General features: G+C 34.2%; 1 protein-coding gene across 5 annotated transcripts in view; it reads left to right on the plus strand.

Moving 5' to 3' along the window:
* Nucleotides 1–21,891, plus strand: part of WDR7 (WD repeat domain 7) — a 398,951-nt gene that overhangs the window by 158,579 nt on the left and 218,481 nt on the right. For all 5 annotated transcript variants that reach the window (XM_054538012.2, XM_054538011.2, XM_002828242.6 and 2 more), the window contains one exon: nt 11,068–11,181. In XM_054538012.2, the coding sequence (XP_054393987.2) occupies nt 11,068–11,181 (114 nt within the window). The remainder of the gene's footprint in view (nt 1–11,067; nt 11,182–21,891) is intronic.

The raw sequence follows: 21,891 nt of genomic DNA on the forward strand, positions 1-21,891 counted from the left end.
TTGAGACATTTTTCACAAATGCAGATGTACAAAAGGAACATCTCTTCATTTATTGAGGAACTTTCAACATTTTTACATACATGCAGAATGCTTATACACAAAGTCAATGTTGTGATAATGCACTTTTGTAGAGTCAAATTTCTGATGTTTAAGGCAGCAGAAGAGAAGTGTCTGTCCCAGCTCTCAGAGACCAATTTCCCTTCTGCAGTTGTTCTCCCTGGACCCTGGGAGACCAATTGGATGCTTTCTGCCAACACTGAGGGCAGATCTTCCCCACCTAGTCCACTCAGACTCTCACATTAATCGTCTCTGGAAACACTCTTACAGGCACACCCTAAGTAATGCTTTGGGTTGGTTTCTAGATGTTCCTTAATCGAGTTAAATTGATACCAAAATTAAGTCCACAAGTCTACCCCTTGTCAGGCTGTTACCCATCCACACCTCCTTAAACACATTTAATTTCCAAGTGAAGACAATAAAAAGGTAATACTTCCTAACATGATGTAGCTAACATGATGTAACTATCCTGCATACAACCAAAAAGTGCACTGATCACTTCCCCAGAATCGGGCTTTCAGGAGTTCAGAATTTGGGGTTTTACTCTTTTGGGATTATGATTTTGGGGAATTTAGACTCTAGAGATTTTCGTCATTTGGAGTTTTAGATTGTAGAGCTTTTGATTTTTAGGAATTTCCATCTTTCGAGATTTCAACATTTAGGATTATGGCATTGGGGATTGTGTCTTTGGAGATTATGATTGACACTACATTAAACTCTCTGCCTTCATAATTGTCTTTAACAACTGCTTCTGGCTCTACCCAAAACTGAGTTCCTGAACTATTCTGATGACCAGAAAGAGAAATCATAGGATTTTTTTTTGTTTTTTTTTTTTACTTATCCCCAAATCTCGGGTATTGAAGTTTTTATTTACTTTCATTGCATAGTCACCTGCCCTAGCAACCTTGTAATTATATTTACCAATGATTCTACTTCATTTTCCATGCTGGAACCAGGCATCTGTTTTAAAGAATGAAATTTTCTTTCTTGCTTCAAATTTTCTGTTAGTACCCTGTTTCTCATTGCCTTTGGGGCTCTAGCCTCAAATGTTTTATTAGCCTCATTGCGTACCTCTTCTCACACTGTTTATTCTCCTGCTACCTGCTTCTGTAGATGCACCAGGGACTTTTAGCATACCCTTTCTTCCTGGAATTTTCTTCACCTAGTGTCATTCATTGTGAATTCTTATACATATTTCAAGACCCAACTCAAATATTTCCTTCTTGTGAAATTGTCTTTGACATGTATTTCTTCCTTTTCCCATCCTAAGAAGAGCTGATTTTTCTCCATATGTAAACTATTTTCACTTATTCATTAATAAATCTGTATTTTCATTATGGCTATTAGCTTCTCTAGTGTAAAGTCTTTGTGTTTCTCTACCTTCATTTTTATTTTCTTTGCCTAGTATAACTATCATTCAAAGAAGTTAAATGAATAAATTTTTCCTCCTGCCTTCCCCATGCTCAGAGAACAGCCCTACCATTCTGTATGTTTTAACTGAAAACTACTCTTGATTTTCTCTCCATTAAATACTGTCTTTAAAAAAATATATAGATCAGTGATTTTCAGACTTTTAAAAAAGCGGTATCCTTTCTTCAAATGAAACTTCTGTAAAACATGGGGATGTGTGTGCATGCATGCATACACACAACCACATAGAAAGAGGTAAGGATGGGGAGGGTAGAGGTCTCCCTTCTGGCATTTCTGAGGAACTACTGGGGCTCCCAGTAGCATGGTTTTAACATCATTGGCCTCATTGCTACCTTCATTCATCGAGTCCCTCCAAGTCATTCTTTACATTGCTACAGGAGAGCCCTTTCTAAACACAAATAAAATTAAGGTATTTTCCATGCTTAAATTTATTTAATGACTCCCTCAGTTTACATATAAACTTTTTGGAAGCTAAGGGTATGTCTTTGTACTTTTGTGTCTCTAGTCTCTGGTATAGGGCTTGTTGCATAATAGCCTGGAGGCTCCTTGAGTGTTTAATATAATGAGGGAACATTGCACTGTTACCTATACCATTGCACAGTTATTGTACCTATTGCATGGCTATGTTTACCATTATAATGACTTTGCTTTACTTATATTGGCAATGCCAGCCTCTCTGTTACTCAGATCTATACCATCCTTCAGGCCCAATACACATCTTAACATCCTCTTTTTAAACCCATCGACTTCAGCAGCCTTCATCAGTTTCCCTTTGATTTCCAAAGCAGCTTGCTGTTATTATAAATAACAACAGGTGTAATGTACTGTATGTAGTGAGTGTACTGTTTTTGTCACCACTTGATGATGTAACCTCTGCCTAGGTGATCCTAGCCAAAAAAAAAAAGAAAATTCATGAAGGATTTCAAAGGTACTTCTTATCTAAAAGAACATACTTTACCGCAGTTCTGAGATATGTAATTCTGCTTGTAGTTCGGGTTTCTAAATCAGCCAGAGGTTATAATGTTAAGCTTATACTTTAGTACAGTTGTGCATCAAAACAGTTTTTTCTTTGTTTCGTAACAGTTTATAGGTTGAACAACATAATCTTTGGTTTATTTGTGTCTTTTGAAACCAAAATTGGTGTTGTCAGCTCATATCCTGCAAATCTCACAGAAATTTTTGAAAAAATACATGCAATAATTAGAAGCATCAGGCTTGATTTTTTAAATGATGGATCAATTTTTAGTTCTTTTTGGGAAAGAGAAATAATAAAGCTTTATGCTGTCACATTAATATTCCATTGATATAGTACACTTCCTGTTTTCTGTTTTACTTACTTATTTTTCAGTAAATGTTTCCCTTTTGTTGCTTTCAGAATTGCTAATAATTACATTTTATATGAGAGCAGTTTTCTAAAAAAAAAAAATATACTAGTTAGGAAAAAAATGTATTTCATTTCTTCAGAAACAAAGATCAAAACTCATATTACCAAATAATTCTTATATTGTTATTTGAGCTTGAAGACATTCTGCTTATTTTAAATTATATTTTTATTTCTCTAATTACTTTGTGGCCTTTAGTAAACTAACTTTATTGTTTTCGATAAATTGAAGTGGTCTTTATTCAGAATAAGGGATAAATACCCTCACTATTTCTTACAGAAAGGCTTTTCTACAAGACATCTATACTGTTAATTTCATATTTTTGATGTTATTGCAGAAGGAAAAGTGGATACTGTGTCTTTAATGGAAAGCAAAAGGTTATCTTTCTATAGCCTTTGTGTGTATGTGCTGATGTGGATGTAGGCAGCCAGACAGGCAATGTGTGCAGAGAGACTAGGGAACCGGCTGTGGATCGATAGAAGTGGTGTGAAGTGAATTAATGTGAGGCAGGCTGTCTGTCTGTCATAAGGATTGTGGGGAATGTGGGGCAGTGTTGGTCAGTCACTGCAGAGATCTGCTTCCAATAAATTCAAGCCATCTGCCTGAAAAGAAACTGTAGATACTCACATACTCCCTTATTGTTAAATTTCACCTCATTCACAGTAAATGTTCATATCAAATTATTGCCTCCAGTGTACTTTAATTGGACCACTGGAAAACCACAGTTGTGAGGAACTGATGAAATAAAAATATCTGCTATTCTTTTGGATCTATTTTTCAATCTCAGTGGAAATCTATATTACTGAGAATGAGAAATAGAATTTTTGTTAATATTTATAAATATCCTTCTCCATTCTTAGTCCTAGCAGTGTTTATCACTACCATCTAATCTTCAATAAAAAAATGAAACTATAATGAACTGAAGTGGTTTTATATTTCCATATTGGTTAAAGTGCTGGTTTTTACATGTTACTATATTAAAAATTAATATTTTGTTCTCATATTTCATGTTAATCACATGACACTGTAGTCTTGTGAGTTCATATTATTTATTATTACTCAGATATTGTTAGCCAGTTGGAAAAAAATTCATAAAGGTAATTTACAAGCTTATGAAAGATAATTTTTAGAATACTATACCCAATTTTACTGGTGGGGCTAGTTGAGTGTAGTTTAATTTCATTGATTTTGAAGACCGCATATCCATATTTACATTTGAAAAAACTTCTAAAGTGGCTTAAAAAACATTGCATAAAATTGGAAAGTTTTATGTATATAGATTTTTCACAATGAAGAGTTATCTAAGCGTTTAGAAATCTAGGTGACATGAGGATCTCATAGTCTTTCTTGTCCTCTAATTCTCACTTCTGCTACTAGCTACAACCCTCCCACCTCCCTTTTACTGTTGTGTCCAAACTTACTCATACCAGCTTTCTGCCCCACTCCATTCCCCCTCTGCCCCCATTTTCCTCCTGATTCATGGTATAAAACTCGTTTATTGAGAACTGTTGTTTGGTATAATGTACATTGGTTTTTTATTTTGTGAGATCTGGATTTGGAGACTCACTGGTTTTTTACCTGCCTCATATCTTTCCATTAATTGTATTTCTTTTTTATTATATCTCTTTACTCTCCTTATTTCCTTATTATTCTTTTTATCATATCTCTTTCCCCAAAGTACCCTTACTGTTATTTTCTAGTATATTTAAATACCGCAATTTGTGCCATGAGATAGAAAGTATTCAATTCTGTTCAAGTTGTGTTTATTGAACCTTTATGAGATTTTCATCACTGTCAAATATTTTGGAAATACTCAGAAAGTAAGTAAACCTTAGCTTGTGTGGTGTAATTTGACAAATAAGCTCACTATATCAAGTACAAAAGAATATACCAAAATACACGATATAATTAATTGACAATATTTATAACTTTGATACACAAAATACCCTGAAATTTCCATAAATATATTTTCCTAGTGGACTCCTATTTTTTCTGCAAGGATATTTCATTTTCTTTGATAGTGGATAGTACACAAAGGCTAAGCTTTTTGTGGCAGGGAGAACTAAAACTATTTTTTCTAGTCTCTGTGTTTCGTTGAAAATAGCATTGTATTCTGGCATAATCTTCAATTCTCTTTTGTGACAGTGATGTAGTACCTTCTATTGTATCTTTTTTTAACAAGCTAAAATTTTGGAAGTATATATATATATATATATATATATATATGCACACTTTTAAACATATTGTTCTGTGAGTTTTAAACACATGTAAATAGTCATGGTATAGATTATTTTCACTATTCTAAAAATTTTGCTTTACCTCTTTATAGTCAATCCTTTTGTCACACTCCTAACCCCTGGCAACCACTGATTTCATTTTTGTTTTGCCTTTTATAGAAAGTCTACTGTTATCTCGATCCATTAACATAAGGTCCTGATGGAACTAAATAAGGTAGAAAGTAGAAATAGCCAGGTTTATGGCTGGGAATTTTAAAAAATATTATTCCTTCTTTTGCAGATAATGACTACCTTGCTTAGAAGTATTAAATAATGGTTTTTAATAATCTTCTACCATAACTATATGGCTGAAAACTTCAAAAGTTAAAAGCACCTATCAGATTTTCCTTAAAGCAAATGGTTAAAATTAGTTTTAAATGAGCTGTGCCATTTGGATTTGAGAGTTGAGTGTGGTAATTTGGGCTGTCCGTTCTCAGTTTCTCCTACCCCTTTACTGTCTTCCAAAAAGGTTAGAAATCGTAAGTAGTCTGTTGCTATCACAGTGCCCTGTATTATGGGAGTCAAGAATATTTTGCTGATCTTTAAAAAATGAAATATATATATAATTTTGAAGTAAACAAATCAATCACTTCTTATTGATTGGGAACAAAATAATACAGAAATTTTGACTGAGGATTAATTTAGTTATAAATATGGTCAACATAAAGAATATAGTTTAATTTTTAAAAATTTTCAGCAGAAAATTATGCCTTTCTGAAACAAAATATTTGTGGTGAATTTTGCTTTCTTATTGTATAAATGTTCTATGTGACTTTTTTCCTCCCTTTTTTCTTCAGCTGTATGGCAGAAAAAAGTATCAAGAGAGTACACTGAGGTGGCATGGATACCTTGGTTGATCTGGAATGTTAGAAAACCAAACTTTTAAAAATTCAGCTTTATTGACACATAATTCACTTAATATTAAATTCAACCTTGAAAGTGTACAATTCAGTGGTTTTTTAGCTGATTTAAAGTTGTACAAGCATCTCCACAGTCAACTTCAGGACAGTTTCAAACACCCCAAAGTGAAACCTCAGCCTCCATTGGCATTACTCCATGTTCCATCCAGCCACCTCAGCCCTAGGCCAATCAACACATTTACTTTCTGTCTCCATAGATTTGCTTCTTCTAGACATTTTGTGTAAATGGAATCATATGGCATGTAATGTTTTGCGACTTCTTTTATTTAGCGTTAAAATTGTTAGTATTTATTCATGCCATAGCATGTATTAGAACTTCATTTCTTTGTATTGCTATATAATATTCTATTGTATGAATTTATCATTTATTCATCAGTTGATGAACATTTGGATACTTTCCACTTTTTGGCTTTTATGAATAAGGCTGCTGTGAATGTTCGTGTAGATGCTTTTTTGTGGACATATGTTTTCATTCGCTAGCAGTAAAATTGCTAGGTCACATGGTAACTCTATGTTTAACCTTCTGAGGAAATGCCAGATTGTTTACTCTTGAGTTTTGAGAGTTCCTTAAACAGTCCAGGTACTAATTACTTGTTGGACATGTGATTTGTGAATTTTTTCTCTCATTTTGGAGCTTGTCTTTTCATCTTCTTAATAGGGCCTTTGTAGAACAAAAGTCTAAAAGTTTTAATGAAGCCCACTTTGCCAATTTTTTCTTTTATAGATCGTGCTTTTGGTGTCAAGTCTAAACTTACATTTCAGAGATTTTCTCCTGAGTTTTTTTTTTTAATTTTATACTTTTATGTATTAGATTTCAGTCCATGATCTACTTTGAGTTACTATTTATATAAATTATGAGCCTTAGGTCAAGGTTTATTTTTTTTGCTTATGGATGTTCAGTTGTTCTAGCCCTGTTTTGACGAGATTATCCTTACCCCATTGAATTGGTTTTACACCTCTGTCTAAAATCATTTTGGCAGATTGGTGTGTGTCTGTTTCTCGGTTCTCTATTCTGTTACGTTAACCTACTGTTTATTACTTTGCCAAAGTCACATGGTTTTAATAACTTTATATAAGTCTTAAAATGGGGTAAAATGACTTTTTTCTACTTTATTCACTTTCAGAATTGTTTTATTCTAATTCCTTTGCTTTTAATATAATTTTAGAATACTTTTGATATCTACAAAAAAACTTACTGGGATTTTGTTAGAAATTGCATTAAATCTGTATATCAATCAATTTGTGGAGAATTGGCATCTTTCCTATTTTGAATCTTCCAATTCCATGAACACAGTGTAATTCTCTGTTTCATTTGTTTAGATCTCCTTTGATTTCTTTCATCAGTGTTTTGTAGTTGTCAGCATACAAGACCTGTTTGTGGTTTTTCAGATTTACATCTAAGTATTTTAGTTTTTGTAATTACTGTTAATAGTATTGTGGCTTTAAAAAAATTAGGTGTCCGTTGTTCATTACTAACATATAGAAATAGAATCGATGTTTTCCATGTTTTTTCTTATATTTTGCAGCCTTGCTGAACTCACTTATTAGTTTCGATAATTCCTCTGTATTTCCCTGTAAACAATCATTTTATCTTTGAGTAGGGTGTATTAGTCAGAGTTCTCCAGAGAAACAGAACCAAAAGAATACATGGAGAGACAGAGAGAAGAGGGAGAGAGAGAAAAGGGGACTTATTAGGGGAATTGGCTCATGCAGTTGGCTCATGCAATTACAAAGGCTGGAATGTCTCAGGATAGGCCATCTGTAAGTGGGAGACCCAGCGAAGCTGGTGGTGGGGCTCAGTTTAAGTCTAAAGTCCTCAGAATCAGGGAAGCCAAGGGTGTAATTCTCAGTCCATGGCCAAAGCCCTGAGAACCCACAGGGTTGCTGGGTGTAAGTCCTGGAGTCCAAAGGCTAGAGAACCTAAAATTCTGATGTCCAAGGGCAGAAGAAAAAGGATGTCCCAGCTCCAGGAGTGAGAATTTGCTTTTTCTCTGCTCTTTTGTTCAACCAGGGCCCCCAGGTAATTGAATGGCGTCTGCCCACATTGAGTGCCGATTTTTCCCACTCAGTACACTGACTCACACACCAGTCTCCTCAGGAAACACCGTCACTCACATACCCATAGGTAATACTTTACCCGCTCTCTAGGTATCCCTTAATCCAATCAAGTCAACACTTAAAATTAACCATCACATAGGGCAATTACATTGTTCTTTGTAAACTGTGTGTATGTGTGTGTATTTTCTTGCTTTGTGGCATTGGGTAGAACTTCCAATGATTTGTTAAGTAAGAGTGGTGAGTGTGACTATCTTTGCCATATTCCTGATCATAGGGCAAAAGCATTTTAGACTTTCACCATTAAGTGTAATGTTAGTTGTAGGCTTTTAGTAGATGCTCTTTATCAAGTTCCTCTGTACTCTTACTTTCTTAGAGGTTTTTTTTTAAAAAAAATCATGAATGGATGTTGAATTTTTTCAAATGATTGATATGATCAGGAATTCTTTTTTTCTTCTTCAGCCTGTTAATATTTTGGATCTTATTGATCCATTTTGGCCAGTTGAACCTCTTTCATGCTGGGAATAAACCCTACTTGGTCATGGTATATAGTTCTTTTTATATGTTGCTGTATCCTATTTGCTTTTATTTTTGTTGTGAATTCTTGAGACTATCTTTATGAGAGATACCGGTCTGTAGTTTTCTTTGTATTTTTTTTTTCTGGCAAGGATTTTATAACCCTTACTAAGTTTTGGAAAGCATCAATCAAAGAACCAGTTTTAGCACAACTCCCTGGTCTTTCAGCCTCAGTTACTTTGAGATGTATATGTTTGTTCCTTAAGCTCTGTTCCAAAATACTGAATTCCCTTGGTTGAATAGTTAACTGGCACAGCACAGGAACTCTGTGGAATGCTTGGTAGTATTTATAATCAGTATTGTGTGATTCTGTGATTTCTCAAGGTTATGCTGTGATGTTCTGTGACACCTCCCACCTTGTCCCCAGGAGCTCAGTCCCTGGAAAGACTTGGTGGTAAATTGATATTGAAGTTTGAAATCAAAAGACCTACGTCTCAATTCTCGTTCCTGAATTTAGTAGCCATATTATGTTGAACAATTACTTAGCCTCTCTGATTAAATGAGATAAATGTAAATGGATCCATAAGCTTGTTACTACATAAATGCCAGCTTTATTTTCATTGATCCCTTAATTTTATAGGAAATGAAAATACTAATGCTGATTGTTACTATCCAAACTATTTCTTAATATTTTTTCAATGTTTCTCTGATCATTTTAAAAATTATCAAGTTCTAAGCAAGAAATGGGGACTCAGATATTTTAAAGATTTATATATTGATTTAGTATGAAATCATGATTTTTGATTTTGTATTTGAGCAATATCTATTTAGGAATGTGATGCTTACCTTCTCATCTCCTCTTTGTGGTTATTTTACTGATAGCTATTTTTAATAAAGTAATATTATTTTTCTAGTACATCCCCTCCTTTATGTTAAAATTGATCATATAAATCTAACAATAAAAGTGCTTCTGTAAGTTAAACATTGAGTACATATGGAGACAAAGAAGGGAACAACAGACACCGGGGTGTACTTGAGGGTGGAGGGTGGTAGGATGGTAAGGATTGAAAAACTACCTCTTGGGTACTATGCTTATTACCTGGGTAATGAAATAATTTGTACACTAAACCCCCATGACATGCAATTTACCTATATAGCAAACCTGCACATGTACCCCTAAACCTAAAATAAAAGTTAAAAATTAAAAAAAAAATGCTTCTGCAAAGTTGTGGCTTTGTCATTTTTTATTCATCAGGGATCATTCTTTAGCATTATTATTATTATTTAAAGCAACTCTGAATAAACAGTGGTACCAAAATGGTGTGTTTTAGTCCACAAGTTTAAACCTTAGAGCTTGGAACTGCCTACTGGTAGGTCCATTTCTGGATTTGTTATGGTGGTTTGTGACTAAGGTTCTTCGGTTCTTCCTCTTTTGATGCCTTTGGTTAACCGGAGGTAGCAAGGCTGAATTTCACATAAATGTTTAAGTTAATACCCCTTGGAAGAAAAGAAGTCCTTGAACGAAAGAAGTGTTTGGTCTTTAAAATATTTAAATGGATTCTAAGTAGGCAGTTATTGATATCCTTTTAAGGTGATTTGGTTAGAAAGTTTAACTCCTAGAGTAGCTTCTAATGGGGAAATTTTTATATCATCATGATTGAGAAATATGTTTTGATAACCATGTGAAAAATATCGATGCACCCTAGTATCTTTTGCGAAATTGAGAAATAATGTGACAGATGCAAGATGATAACAAATACATATCATCAAAGATGAAATGATAGGTATGTAAGGAAAAGACATTTGTGTGAGCTGGCAAATTCTCAGGCGATTTACAGAATGGAAGCTTTTGGCCTCTGAACTTCTTTGCTTGTCTGCTTTCAGTTAGGTTCTTTCATTGTGATAATTACGTGACCTTATATCAAATTCCTTCATAGTGGGAGATGTTATACTTTTTTTTGGGTAGTGTGTTTCAGGTCCGTTACTTAGCCCCAGGGCACAAATTCTTCTCCTGTCTTCGTCTTTCCTCCCAACTCCCAAATTATAAACAAACTAACATTAAAAAGAAGTAAACTTTTAAAACAATCCACACTTTCCTCTTTGTTGAATAATTGTCAAAATCAGCCAAAGTAACTGTAGCAAAAATGTTGAAAGGAATCAAGTAAAAAATGTAATACTTCAGCATCCTGTTTCTGTTTTTCCCAGATCTTGGTTAAAAGTAAATATAGTACACACCATATATACATACAAATAAATAGAGCACACATGAATGTTTTATTCATTGATTTGTGTCTCTCATTTTGGTGAACATATATATATTTTTAATGTATTGTGTTTATGTCCATTAAGTAAATTAAAAATCTTCAAAATTTCTGTTTGGCTTACTTTTCATTTTTTAAAATGAAGCCTTGTGATTCATATTTGTTTTAGCTGGAGTCACATCAGAAGCCATGCAGACTATCACCACGGCTCCTGATGCCTCAGGGCCTGAAGCAAAAGTCCAGGAGGAAGAGCATGACCTTGTTGATGATGACATCACCACTGGTAAGCACAGACATCTTTAACATCTGATTGGAGCTTTGTTTGATATTGCAAAATGTTTTCTAGGTTATTTGTGGTGGAATTAAGTATTTCGATGGAAAGGATGGAAACTTGTACTGATGGTGTATTTAGTTTTATTAAACTGTTTAGTGTCCTCTTTAATTTTGAGGTGAAAAGAAGTGGAACTGTTTCTTTGATCCAGGTTTGCTCATTGTAGTTCTAACAATAAACCTGCTAGCTGTGCACTTGTTTTCTGGAGACCTTTTAATTCAGAGTCTGCGATCATTGCTAAAGCCTTGGAATGTGTAGAGGAATATACTCATTAAGTTTTGAAAGATTTTGCAACTATCGGGTAAACTAAAGAATACTAAAATTTAATCACAATATATACAATATAAGCTGTATAGGAAGACTTACTCTTTATACCTATACTGTAGAAGTGAATGCTGCTTTTTAATTGTTTGGCCACTGAACATTCTTATCTGTATTACCTTTCACATAAAGTGAAATTTAGGTGAAAAACATAAAGCAAATTTTAGGAATCTCACACACTATAAATGTTTAGCCTATCTTTTTATACTCTTAAGCCAGTTTCAATTACTGGATCTCCAAATACATTCAGCTCAATTTCTTTGAATGCACAGAGGATAAAAATAACCTAGTATAAATACTTACATTGATATTAAGAATAATAAGCTTTTGTTTTGGATGTGGATGGTTAAAATTTAAAATTTGATCATAAAATGTATAATTGTTGTGAAGCAACAAATATTAATTTAATAGTAAGAAATATTCATTTACTAGTAATCAATATTTTAGAAAGAAGTATGCCCAGAAAATATTAATTTAATAGTAATCAATAATTTAGAAAGAAACATGCCCAGAAAATAACAGAACATTTGTAACAAAAATTAAAGGGAGGGCCGGACACAGTGGCTCACACCTGTAATCCCAGCACTTTGGGAGGCCGAGGTGGGCAGATCAACTGAGGTCAGGAGTTTGAGACCAGCCTGGCCAACATGGCAAAATCCCATCTCTACTAAAAATACAAAAATTAGCCAGGTGTGGTGGTGGGTGCCTATAATTCCAGCTACTCGGGAGGCTGAGGAAGGAGAATCACTTGACCTGGGAGGCGGAGGTTGCAGTGAGCCAAGATTGCACCACTGCACTCCAGCCTAGGTAACAGAGTGAGACTCTGTCTCAAAAAAAAAAAAAAAAAAAAAAAGGAGAAAAGAAAGGGGAGGTTTCCTCCTTCCCTCCCACCCTCTGTGATAGGTAGGTTACTGTTACATGGGAAGAAGAAAGTCTAAGATCTCCCTTGAAAATTTACAAAGTGTATATTTAAATACCTATAGCCTTGTACCACTGCTGCCTAATATTGCCAAAGTTGGGGAACATCTGATTTTCAATAAAAATGAGATGATGATGGTGGCTATTACTTTTAAATTCTTTTTAATGTGTAAGTTCATTGATGAAAAATATTATCCAACCTAAATATGAAGGATTTCAGGAACTTCTAATTTTTCTGATAGTCATTTAGCACTTTACAATTATAGAATTTGTTTCAGTAGCTGCTAAAGAAAATCTATTTTATTTGCAGATTTTTTTTTTTTTTTTTTTGGAGATGGAGTCTTGCTTTGTCACCCAGGTTGGGGTGCAGTGGCACGATCTCGGCTCACTGCAACCTCCACTCCCAGGTTCAAGCAATTCTCCTGCCTCAGCCTCTCAAGCAGCTGTAACTACAGGCGCACACCACCACGCCCAGCTAATTTTTGTATTTTTAGTAGACAGAGTTCCACCATATTGGGCCGACTGGTCTCAAATTCCTGACCTTGTGATCACCCGCCTCGGTCTCCTAAAGTGCTGGGATTACAGGCATGGGCTACTGCACCTGGCCTATTTGCAGATTTTTAAGCCAGTCCGTGTTTGTTCAGTTTTCACTGCTTTTCATACTGTTATATGTATGTTTTTTGTTATATTTTAATTCCCTGTAAAGTTTAAAGACCTTCTAATCTATAAAAAGTAGTTGTTTAAGTCATAGCAAAAATAAATTTGCCTTTGCAATAGTAGAATAACTGAATTTGCATTCTGGAATAAAAGCTGAATTTTTGAGCAGTCAAGTAAGCATTGTTAAATCAGTACATGGACATTTTGAATTATGCACTACCAAAGTCATGAGGTAGCATTATAGTATATGATTTTTTTAATTTTATTGTTAGCAAAATCAAGAAACTAAGAATGCAAATCTAATTTGAAGAGTCTATTAATGCTACATACACTATATTTTAATCTGTAAGTTTGGTTAAACATATGTGACAAATGGCTTTTATCATTTGATTTATTCATTTCCTGTCATGGGTACTAGGGGCAAGAATGTTCAATATCCGAAGAACTTAAATAACTAAAAAATGGCTTCCTTACCATGTTGTCAAAGCAACTAGCATGTTGCAGCCTGTAGATCGTTTGGGTTACCTTTAAATTGTGTGACTTGATTAAGCTGTCGTATAGATTTTTGTGAGGGTTTAGAAGAAAACCATATTTCTTTTCATTGACTAGAATCCTATCTAAATTGCATTATGAAAAATATGGTAGATGCATTGAGAGAAATCTGATTCAAGCACAATAATCTTGTTTTGGGGTAACTAGTGTTATAGAGAGCCAGTACTACAAAAGGGAAAGCTGGCCAGTGCAGCCATTCAGATGATTTTTCCAGTTATTTTAGAGGAATTGTTCTAATATTTCTTCATAAAATAAGTAGTAATTATATCATGACAGGTATTTGCCTGCATTTTCAGGGAATTCTTATTTGAAAGCTATAGTTAGGCTAATGTGTATAGTTGTATTACTTTTATTGTTGTAGTAATCTGGGTCTTAATTTCTAGAAATAGTCTGAGCAAGATAATTAAAATATGAGGTATAATATAATGCTTTCAGTAAAGGCAGAATACTTTTTGAAATTTTTCTTTTGGGTACAAATAGGTTAGGTGTGAATGCTGTCTTATGACAGTTGAATCTGAGTCTAGTAGCCTTTGTTAGCATTTGCCTTATCAAAGTAAAGAAACATGGATTAAGCTGTACAAGTGTTGGCTATGATCAACTGGAACTAATTAAATTTACTTGAAACGAAGAATCTTAACTGGAAGAGAACAGCTAGAAAGACTAGGAGGAAAAAAATTGGGTCTTGATTGACACAATTTAAATCTTCACTCTGTCATTTAAAAAATATGCTGCAGCTTCTTTCTCTATCTCTCTTTTTAAAGCTAATATCTATTGATCGGCTCTACAGAGTAATGCCAGTGTGTCTTGGTCAACACACATACTCAGTTTTACTTAGCATTCTGTCTTGAGGTTCATCAAATTCTTTCCTTTAACCATATGTTTTAAATTATATATCATAGACATATTAGCCATCTTGGCGGATTAATGTTGTTTTATGTAGAAAAATATTAAAACCTATTTCACATTTTCGTATTGTACAATATGCATGGGAAATGTACTTTTCAATGACGTTGCTTTAGGATTTATAATACTCTGTATATTTAGAATCTGTTTTAACTGCTTAATAGAATTTTAAACAATAGTGTTGATTCTAGATTATAATTTGAGTCACAAGAATAGTGCTGTATACCTGTGTGTTTGCTTTTATATGTATACGTTTATTTCCAGTATTATCACTTAATTGCTATTTAGATATATAACTGACATTTATAAATAACACTTTCCTATTTATACTATGTTATTAATAGGTCATAATTATACTAATGGAGTAAATCTCACTAAAGCTGACATACATAGAAGAAATTTTGGATTGATCATAATCTGCTTTTCTTAAGTGAGACCTTCCTGTGACTTAGTTAATTTTATGTGTCTTTTATCATGGTACAGTATAGCATTCTGATTGAGGGTGAAGTGATACACCTTCTAAATACTGCATCTAAAAACAACCTCACCTTAATTGCAGGCTGAACAGAATTTTGGAAGGGTTTCATTCACAAACATGCATGTATGCCTTTAAGAAAGTCCCTATATTCTTCTGAGGGTCATAGTTTGGTGTCTTACCTCTTGTTCAATACAGCAAGGACACAAACTGACCAAAAACAATGACAAAGGGTCAAGAGTCACTGACATTGTCAAAAAAAAAACCCACCTTGATACTAGATCAGCAGCACAGTTGACAGGTTCAACTACAAAAGCAACAATGATATATGGATCCCAATGGGTGGGTCGACTGTACTTATTTAACTTTTTGATGCATTTTTTGTTAAATTATAATTAGCTACATTTTGATTACTCATTCAGGGGCAAATATATATCTTCCCATTACTCATTAATAGATGCAGAGAATAATGTATTTTGCTATTCCTGTGTATTTAGTGCTGACAGAACCTATATGTGTCCGTATCCCTCCTCCCCCTGCCCTCAGTTACGTTCTACAGACATATATTTTAAATCTAATTCCTTACAGCTCTGTATTTTACTGATTTAAAGTTTTAAGTTTCTGAGAAGATGTCCTGTCTTATGGTAAATTGATCTAAGTTTTCTGTAAATGTCCTTTTGTTTTTCTTGGATTATAGAATCAAATTTTTTTGTAGGTATAATCTTAGAGACTAGCTTATGTTCTCCTTTTACAACCAAATAAATTAATATCATTCTTTCTTAAAAAACTTACATGATTGATACCCAGTGTCCCAAAACATGTTATTTGACCTTTCATTGAGAAAAGTCTATATAACATGAATGAAAATGAAAAGATCTATTAATGATGAAAAGTAATATTATATATTACTACACACATTAATAGTGTGTAGTAATCCTCTCAGTAGTCATCTACTCATTCAATCTGTAAATATTTTTGAGCACTTTAGTGCCAGACACTGTTTAGGATATGCCATTGAATAAAATAGGCAATCACACTTGTCCTTGTGGAGCTTACATTTTCATGGAGGGAGGCAGACAATAATAAGAAGTAGTAGTAAATAAATATACAGTATATTAGAAGATGAGAGCTGCCATGGAAACAAGAAAAAATAGAGAAGGGTAAGAGAAGTTAAAAGTAGTATCACTTGACAACTTTTTTTTATCAAGCACATTACATATGAGCCTTATGAAATTACTTTGAAGTAGATACTAATATATTTCCAGATATGTAGTTGAGGAAACAAGCTTAGAGAGATAACTTTTACAGGGTCACATATGTACCAAGTAATAGATCTGGGATTAAAATGAGTCCTGCCTGATTCCAAAGCTGATGTGTGGTCTTAAGCCCTATTCTGCACTGCCTCACATTCTCAAAGTAACTCATTAAACTTTGGAAGATTTTCATTTTATTTTGAAATATGAGATGATGTCACAGTTTACCTTGATTGTTTATGATAAGAGGTAGTTACTTTGCTGGATATCTAATCTCATCATTATTCCCCCTGCATACCCCTCCTTTTTTTTTTTTTGACATGTGGTTTCTGTTGCCTAGGCTGGTCTCAAACTCTTGGGTTTGGCTGGGCATGAATAGTGGCTCACACCCATAATCCCAGCATTTTGGAGAGCTAAGGCAGGAGGATTGCTTGAGGCCAGGCATTTGACACCATCCTACACAACAGGGAGACACCCTATCTCTATAAAAAAAAATTAAAAGTTAGCTAGGTGTGGTGGTGTGCACCTGTGGTCCCAGCTACGTGGGAGGCTGAGCTGGGAGGATCACTTGAGCTCAGGAGGTCGAGGCTGCAGTGAGCCATGTTCGAACCACTGCACTCCATACTGGGTGACAGAGCAAGACTCTGTCTCAATAAAAACCAAGGAAAAACTGGGCTCACGCTGTGCTTTCTCCTCAAACTCCCGAGTAGCTGGTACTACAGGTGTGCTACTGTGTCCATCTAGTCTCATTATTTAAAATGCAAATTTGTTATTCTAAATTTAGACCAAGAGATTATCTCCTTTAGGAAAAAAATCACTGCATATTCGTTCTTTAAATTTTCAAACATTATTTAGGACTGTTGTAACATAATAATATAAATAGAAGTATTTTTCATTACTAAACGGTCAGTTTATTGCATACATGTAAATGTTCATTGTTGTGTCCAGCTTTTTGAAGTCATCAGTATAAAACTGATACATTAATATATGTTTATACACTAAAGTCAACATCTCTACTATTTTGACATAGAGCTGAAAAAGATGTCTAGTCTGAGACTAAATATTGATTTGTGCATTTACTTACTAAAGGTCCTATTCATAAGATGTTTTTACATTTGTTCTGAATGAAAGATACGAAATTTACCCCGTTAAAGTACAGATAAGCTCCAAAGAACAAAATACGGCATATTATGTATTCAGAAACTAGACATTCTTTCCTAGCCAGGAGTCAGAGGCTGTATAATTTGTAAACTAGAATAAGAGACTTCCACCCGCACCCTCTGCCTTTCTCATTCTTTAACTTATATTTAACAGCCTAAAAAGTAGTTTAGATGTATGTGAATTTTAAGTCACTTCTTCTAAATTTTCACTACCCTTGCTTTTGACTTCAGCATGTTAGCTACTACAAAATATATGAGTTTACTATATTAAGGCTCTTAGTAATTATAAATTACTAAAGCTATGGTTTTTGTTTTTTTACTCTGCAGTTTTCATGAAAACAGATATTAAGAAAAATAAAAGTGTAAATTTCATAGTTTTCTGAGTGAACTATGTCATTTCAAATAATTTACCTTTTTGTCCTTTTTTAAAAAAAATCTGGGAGAAGAAACCATATATGAAAATATTTCTTTCTTGTTTAGTGTTTAATGCTCAGCTTTAGTTTGTGTTGAAGGACAAGTAGAATGTTTCTAAATACAGTATTTGAGAAAGTTTTTGACATGAATATTAAAATACAGAAAAAAATGATGCTGTATAAAACTGAGATACACTTTCTTTTCTCATATTTTCTCTCTGGGTGATTTACTTTTTCTGTTCTTTCGTAACTACCACTTGTATGTTAATGACTGTCAATCAAATCTGTATCTCCAACATAGCCTTCTCTTTTCAATATCAGATTCATATGTCCTCCTGCCTGAATGTCCTGTAGATACCTAAATACCAAGTGCAAAAGGAGCTATAGGCCAGTTCGGTGGCTCGTGCCTGTAATCCCAGCACTTTGGGAGGCCGAGGCCTGCAGATCACCTGAGGTCAGGAGTTCGAGACCAGCCTGGCCAACATATAGTATAAACCCATCTCTACTAAAAAATACAAAAATTATTTGTATTCGTAGTGGTGGCAGGTGCCTTTAATCCCAGCTACTTGGGAAGATGAGGCAGGAGAATCGCTTGAACCCAGGAGGTGGAGATTGCAGTGAGCTGAGATCGCTTCACTGTGCTCCAGCCTGGGTGACAGAGCAAGACTCTGTCTCTCAGACAAACAAATAAAAAACAAAAAAGGAGCTATATTTCTTCCTAAACCTCATCTTCTTTCATATGTATACCTCAGTTAAAGGCACATCACTAATGGTACCATTAATTACCTGACATCTCAAACTTGAAGCCCAAGGATAATCCTGGCTTTCCCACTTTTTAACAATGTCCACATATAGTTGGTGTAAGTTCTTGTAAAATGTGCCTCTTAAATATCTCTCAGTGGTTTTTGTCTTCTCTGTTTCCACAGAGAATACCTAGATCCAGCCTTACATTTTTTCTTCTTCAGATTATCGTTGCATTTTCCTGCAACCATCTCCCTGTCTTCATTCTCTTGTTCTCATCCAGATCATGTCTTCCATGACTCTGAGAGTTTAAGAAGCCAGTTCATCACCCTTCACCCTCATTAACAGCTACTTAATGACTTCCCATTGAATATAGCTCCAAATCTAAATACCTTGGCGAGATATCTAGGGTTCTTTAAGAGCTGACTTATATCTCTGATGTCATCAGCTAAAGCAGTACTTAACTTTGTTCCCCAGAGTACCCTGCTACTTTGTGATTCATATTTTGCATGTGCCACTCCATCTGGCTGGCATGCTCTTAACTCTCACGTATGGGATGAAATTCCAAGAATTTCCCTCAAATTCAGCTTGAGTGTCATCATCTTCATGAATCCTATCTGGACCCTTCTTATATACTATCTCCCTGTTCACTGTACACACTTGTGCTTTTGCAGCTTAGTAATATGTAGCAATAATGACATCTGTAACTGTGTTAAGTGATCATTTCACTTGCCCTTTCTGAGTCATGTGGGCATGTGACTTTTACCTTCTTTTATGTCTAGCACTAGAATAGCTGGTACATAGCATCTTCTCAATAAATGTTTATTGAATGAATGGTTGAATTAATGAATCCATAAGATTACTCATATTTCAAGCAGCACTCTTATACACTGTGTATTTACTTAAATACATTTGCTAAATCCTTCCTATACTTACATAGTTTATATTTCCTTAACCTCCCTGCCCATCTTCTTAGTGGCTATTTAAATGGCTCAAAAAATCTTGGTAACAAATTAGTGAGGTGATGTAGGCTTATTTGTAGATAAATTATCTCTTGATATTATGAAAATGAGACTGGGAACACATCTAAGAACACAATTAGCTCTACCGAGTTAGTCACTATTGTTTCTGTTTAAAAGTTTATCTTTTTCTCTTGGAAAATAATATGTGTTCAAAATTAGGAGAAGGATGTGATACACAGATTTAAATAAGAAAAGATAGGAGGAAAAAACCTGGAACAAATGTGCTTTGTAACTTGTCTTAATGAGCAGGTGGAAGTTGGGATGTGCTATTGGAATTGCACGAACAGAGAACTAGACCTGATAGAATTCTCAGAGAATCCCCTTTCTGTGGTCTGCCTTGGCCGTTGCAGGTTTGGTAGACAGTGGAGATGTACTTGTGGATGATGGTCCCAGTTTCTTCAAAGTCTGGGAATCCCTGTTTGGTTGCTGCCTCTTTAGTCACCCTTTTCTTCTTGCTCTGGTAACTGGGCCTCCTCATTTCTAGAATGGATTCTGTCAGCAAAAGCCAGAGTCTTTAATCAACTGTTGCCTTGGCACCAAATCTTTTGTAATACTATTTTCCAATAAGGGCACTTTTATTTTTTGTGTGTGCATGTAAAGGTTGTTTGCATGTAACATTTTTGCAAGGGGTTTCGGCAAATAAATAGTAATTAACACCACCTTTGCAAACTTATGTAAAAGAACACATTGCAAAATCAAGAACTTAAAGTAATAACTATCACAATGACTTAGCAGCATTTATTGAGTACCTAATATGTGTCTGACTGGCTCTATGCTCTTTTAAATCCTCACACAATTCATGTGATGCCTTCATTATCGCTTCCGTTTTACAGGAGAAGAAAATGAGGCACAGAATGGTAAAGTTACTTGCCACATAAAAGCCACAGATAGGAAATGACAAAGTCGGGATTTGAAGCTGGGCTATTGCTTCTAGATCTTGTGCTTTTAAATTGAAGTAATTTTTTAAAAATCAAGTCATTTATAAACCTTACAAGAGAAAAAAGAAACACATATATTATGACTTGTCATTTTCTTTTTGTGTTATATAGAAATTTCTATTTTAATTTTTAATATAGCTTAACTTTTTATGTAGTACAAAGAAATGTTTGAAATGTGAAGAAAATACTTCCTGTTTTCTTAAAAGAGAAACATAGAAATTCAGTATATGAAGATAATTTTATGTATTGTCTAGATAAACTAGAATTTCTACTTCATGTTCATATAAAACCACACACATAAATACACCAACACATAAACAGTATTAGATCAGAAAGCCTTAAGTTTTGAGTTTCGCATTAACTATTATATATTTCTTTTGCTAAATTTAGACCAAACAGGAAAAAAGCAGAAATACTTAGTTGGATAATAATGTAGATGCTGCATTGGGGTTGGGGGAGGGCAGGTGGGTGGTAGAGGGAAGCCATCCCTGTGAGTGAATAACCTTCAGGATGAACTTAAAGTTTGGCCTTTTGTGAGCTGTGTAATAATACCTCATGGATAAGAATGAATTGCATTAGATTGTGGCACACTATTATATATCTGTATATTACATGAATTGCCCTTATAATTGGTATCAAACCCATATGACCAAAAGTTGTAATTCACAAAAGTAATGACAACAATGTCTCATAATTCACAGACTCTATGTCATACCTGTGAATGATTGCTTTTACTGTGCAAACCATGTTAAAGGGGAAAAACAGGTTTTAAAATGGATGTCGGGTTCTGAAGACTCCTTCTTCCTGATACTTCATAGTCATTTTTAATACACAAAAAGATAATTAAATTTACTAACATCTGTAAGTTTCCCCATGATTTCTTGGTTTAAAGTCACTTGCAAATGTAAAAGCTTTTGCTCTTAATTTGAGGTTTTAAATTACAAATGAAAGGTAATATTTAATATTTGAAGTGAAGATAGCCATAAACCTGAATGTATTTTCTCCTCACGTAACATACTAGAAAGAGGAGTCCTCACTCATAGGTAGGATAAATATTGAGAGTATTTTCTCATCTTTTTTGTTATCACTATTTATCCTAAATAAAGATGGATGAATTAAATCCAGTTTGAAAGGATTCAGGGAATTGAAACCAGCTACTCTTTCTTTGTTTACCCTTTCTGTAAATGTATTTTTTCAGTGTGGTTAGTACAACTGAAAAGGAGTATAAGGAATATTCAATTTTATTCAATAAAACATGAATAAGTGCCTTATGTCTTCTATCAGCACATTCTGTGGAGGATTTAATAAA

This window comes from Pongo abelii, chromosome 17 (assembly GCF_028885655.2).
Source record: "Pongo abelii isolate AG06213 chromosome 17, NHGRI_mPonAbe1-v2.0_pri, whole genome shotgun sequence".
Classification (NCBI taxonomy): domain Eukaryota; kingdom Metazoa; phylum Chordata; class Mammalia; order Primates; family Hominidae; genus Pongo; species Pongo abelii.